The following is a 4,287-nucleotide window of genomic DNA, read 5'->3' as shown; positions in this document are numbered from 1 at the left end:
GTCAAGACTAGTACCACTATTACTTCTGTCAGTACGTTCCTGGTACAGCATCTCTCTGATACAAGTCATAATATCATAACAGTCTTTCTGAACAGAAATCCATCCTCATGCTTGATTTACTCAATTGATCCAGGTACCATTAGAGCACTCACTTCAAAGGCCTGTCATCTTGAGATGCATGTGTTTTGGGAGCTTCTGGTCCAATCAAGCTATCTGCTTCTGTATTTTCTGCAACAATCAAATAGTGAAACAGATTAGTATTGTGCCTGCTATTCTTTGTTATCAGAACAATTATCAGGCCAGCAACACTCAACAAAAAAAAAGAAAATCACAAGAAGAACACCAAGAAGTTTTGATCTAAATTTAAAGTCATATGAACCTACTTGATCTCTCAATCCAAAGATCTTCTCCTTGCAACGTTTCATCATCAGAATCTTCACTACTTGAATCACTGGATTCCTTCCTGCTCTTTTTAGTTTTCTTTTTCTTATACCTCTTCCTGTAACAAAGTCAAAGACAGACATGCTATTCAACAAAATTTAAGAGGAAAGGATGTGCTAGGAATCCTACTCAAGTCACGAGTTTCTCCAGGCAACTTCCACCTATGGAAAGCCCGAATATCTGCAAATAGGTTGTTGGTGGTGTTTGACAGAACACATGTGATAGTAAAACAAAGATAACATATCCACTGTTGTGTGTTTCATACAATGCTAGAAACTGGTTCCCTATCGGGGCAGAGAGCCCTCTATGCTGTGTGGTCCTGTACATTTGAAGCCAATCCATCAGATTAAGATTATTCCATTGTGTTTATAGCCCTAATTACAAGAGTGCTCAGTCACCCTGCTAAGAAAGTAGTGCTGCCCTCTAGTTAAACGCAGATACAGTTACACTGAAAACTTACTTTCTCTGCTTCTTTTTCTTCTTTTTGCTTTTCTTTTTATCTTCATCTGAAAAAAAATACAAGTTTACGTATCATTAAAAAGAGATGATAAGCCACAGCTAAAATGGATTAGTTTACTGCACTGTGAATAAATAACTGCCTCCACCAGAATGCCTTAGTACACAGGTTCTCAGACATGATTTGTTTAGGTACCAAATAATCCCGAAAAAATACTAGTAGAAAGTTACCTGCAGTATTGTTTGACATGAGCCATCTGGCATGAGATGCCTAATGGACGCTAAATTTAGAAATCCTATTTCCTAAGGCCAGACCACAAGCACTTAAAGAAGAGGCATTGCAAACCCAAGAAGATGGCGAGAGAAAAGAATATTGGATTGATACTGCAGCTCTGTAATTTCAGAACACCGCAAGTGTGCAACAAAAGCCAGAAGCGTCACTTTGCATTTGGAGGGGTACAAGGAGAGCTCTCAGGCCACAGACAATAACAGAAACCATCTTTTCTTACCACTGGAGTTCTGCTCAGACTCTGACTCACTGTCGCTGTCCTCAGAATTCTTTCTGTGTTTTCTTTTTGATGCCTTCCGCTTTTTCTTCTTTCTTTTCTTCTTCTTTTTCTTTTTCTCCTCTAGAATGTTTTTAAAAGGTAATGTTAGAGAACTGGTGAAGACCTAGCTCTATATGTACTTATGAATCTTCACAAAGAAATACTCTCATTTGAACTGCAGCCCATCACACTGACTTTAACCCATCAAAGTCAGTAAATTTCTTGACAGCAACAACGGCAGATTCAAGTTGTAGGTAGCTTCTGATTGTCTATAAGCTGTTTAAACAAAGCAAAATACCTTCTGAGCTGGAATCTGAAGAGCTACTCTTAGATTTTGCCTCTTCATCTTCTACTGGTGTATGTTCATCAGAACTGAAAAAAAGGAAAAAAAAGTTTGTTATTTAAAATCTATTTTGTAGTATTTAGTAATTCAAGATCAAATGCACACAATATACCCAAACACATGCTTGCACATTTTGAGCCCATTTTTGCAACAGAGTAAACCATTAAACAGCATATTTGCAAAATGGGAATTGCTTTCAGAACCAGAACACAGCAATTACCCGATCTGCAATACGCCATATCTTATGCAAATGATTAAGTTGGAATTATTAAAAAAAAAATGTTGAAATCTTGTTAAATCAATTCAGAAACCACCTTCTGACAATTGTGGTGATGGGAGCAGCGCAGAGGTAAGACACATCTGTACACTCTGCATTTGCACTGCAATAAGACATTTCTGAACATCGATGTATAATTGGTATCATAAAAAAGGAATATGCCTTACTCAGGGTCAGGAACCTTTGGTGACAGTCCCCAGACTTCAGGTGCGCCCAGCTCTCCAATCCTCTCCCTCTCGTTGAGCCTCCTGTAAAACAAAACACCTTCCGTGAAGCCTAAAGCGCTCCACCTAACAAAAACGCATTTAAAGCCTTATTTTTCCATGCATTTATGCTCAAATAACTACAGTACGGAGAAAAATAGTTATTATCACAACAAAAACAACAACAGAGCAACCAAGGAGCAGCCTCAGAGGCCAGAGCGCCGTGGCATAATGAGGGAGGGGGCCGCCCCACCGAGCAGCCGTGGGTGCCGCGCCCGCCGGAGGCCCACCTCTGCCGCAGGATCTCCTCCTTCTCCTTCTCGTAGTACTCGGGCCAGGCCTTGCCGTGGTGGTGGTGCCCGGCGGAGCGCGGCCCGCCGGGGCTGCGGGAGCGGGACCAGCTGCGGCTCCGCCGGCGGCGCCTCAGGACGCTGCGGGACCGGGAGCGGGACCGGGAGCGAGACCGAGAGGTTCGGCCGCGGCCCTGCAGGCTGGAGGCGGGCGGGCTGCGGGACCGAGACACCGGCGCCATGGCGGCGGCACTTCCGCTGCCGCCCCCGGGCCGTGCCGGGCTGTTCCGGGCGGACGGGAACACAGCGCCTCAGCGAGCCGCGTGGTGAGTCGGCGGCTGCTAACCGGGGGTATGGGGGGGGAAAGATTCGGCACCGAGCACGGCCGGGGTGGCGCCGGGGCAGCAGTGCCCGGAGTCTGACAGAGGGAAGGGGGCAGAAAGCTCTCAAGGGAATTCTGGGGGGAAAATGCACCAAGCCGGCACGGGAACGACCGTTTTTCTACAGACAAGGCTTTCCCTACAGCCTGAGGGGTGTCAGCACCCTTTAATGCTGGTCTCCGAGAAAAAATGCCGAGCTTCAGTTCAACCCCGTATAATAGAGCTCAGGCTGAGCACAAACGGGGTGTGTGGAGGCTGCACCGTCCCCGCTTCATGCGGCTCGGAAAAGGTGCCTGCACAAACCAGCCTTTTTTGCCACAACTCTAACGTAATGCTGACTTGCGGAAAACAGACTCCACAGGCAGTAGGATTGTAAAGTGGGTATGTTTATTGGTTTGTAAGGTTTATTCAGCGCTGGGCAGCACGGGGGTAGGCCCACCAAAATCGTGCCTGCCTGACGGGGCAACTTGCCCTGGTTCTATGCAGCAAAGAGGTACACGTGCACAAAGTTTCCCAGTGCGCCTATACACGTTCATAACCTAGCTCCGCTTCGTATTAAAATGAGCTCCAAGGAGTCATTTCCATGAGCTCCTCCTGTCTGCACTTGCGCACTGTCTCCTCTCCTGGTGGTGGTCTTCGGGGGGTCGTGGGGACGAAGGCCGATAACTCCTCGTCATCACCACCAGCTGACCCCCCCAGCTGCTCCTCGGCTCTTGCCCAAACCACAGGGTCGGTCTCAGCTGCTGTTTTGAGACCGGTTCCCCGGTTTTGTCAGGAAACGTCCTCTGTGAGGGGCCCCGAGACTCCTCGTTTCGGTTCATTTGCACAGCAGCAAGCAAAGACACTCAGCACCATCTATTTTCTAACGCCATGAAGCGAGCCCCCATTCTTCCCTTCCCGGCTTTACCAATCCCGATTGTTTCCTGTAGAGCTCACGAAGGCGATGGAGCAAGCCCCCCCTCTCCTAGCCTCTCCTAGCCTCTCCTAGCCACTCCCCCCCTCCCCTCAGGTATTTCTAGCCACGTCCATGCCCCCTCGGCTCCCCTCGGCCCCCCCTGCTGCACTCGGCTCCGCTCGGCTCCCCTCGGCCCCCTCCGGCTCGTGCTGCTCAGCGCGCCCGGCCGCGCTTCATTTGCATAGCCCCGCCCCCGAGCGCCCCAGCGGCCTCTCAGCTCTTGGGGCCAGCCGGAGCCCCTCCTCCCGTGGAGGCGGTGTTAGCCCAGTGGCAAGAGGTGCTCACATAACCCCGCCCTACCGCGGCAGCAGCCATCAGGGTCACGGGTTCGAGGCCTGCCTGGGGGGTTGACCCGCTCTCCCTGTTTTGCACACAGATACTCTTGCTTACAATT

The 4,287-nt window shown here is 49.0% G+C and overlaps 1 protein-coding gene across 1 annotated transcript; it reads right to left on the bottom strand.

Moving 5' to 3' along the window:
* Nucleotides 1-148: 148 nt before the first annotated feature.
* Nucleotides 149-2,809, bottom strand: NKAP (NFKB activating protein; the record flags this gene model as incomplete). Its single annotated transcript, XM_084294255.1, has 7 exons — nt 2,559-2,809; nt 2,233-2,313; nt 1,744-1,817; nt 1,407-1,526; nt 902-947; nt 384-499; nt 149-228 (listed from the first exon to the last, which is right to left on the bottom strand). The coding sequence occupies exons 1-7, from the start codon at nt 2,798-2,800 to the stop codon at nt 149-151; spliced, it is 759 nt and encodes a 252-aa protein (XP_084150381.1). The 5' UTR covers nt 2,801-2,809.
* Between the last annotated feature and the right edge of the window lie 1,478 nt (nt 2,810-4,287).

Source organism: Netta rufina (genome assembly GCF_964035555.1).
Source record: "Netta rufina genome assembly, chromosome: 12".
Lineage (NCBI taxonomy): Eukaryota > Metazoa > Chordata > Aves > Anseriformes > Anatidae > Netta > Netta rufina.
The sequence above is the reverse complement of the archived record's forward strand: the minus strand, read 5'-3'. Positions and strand labels throughout refer to the sequence as shown.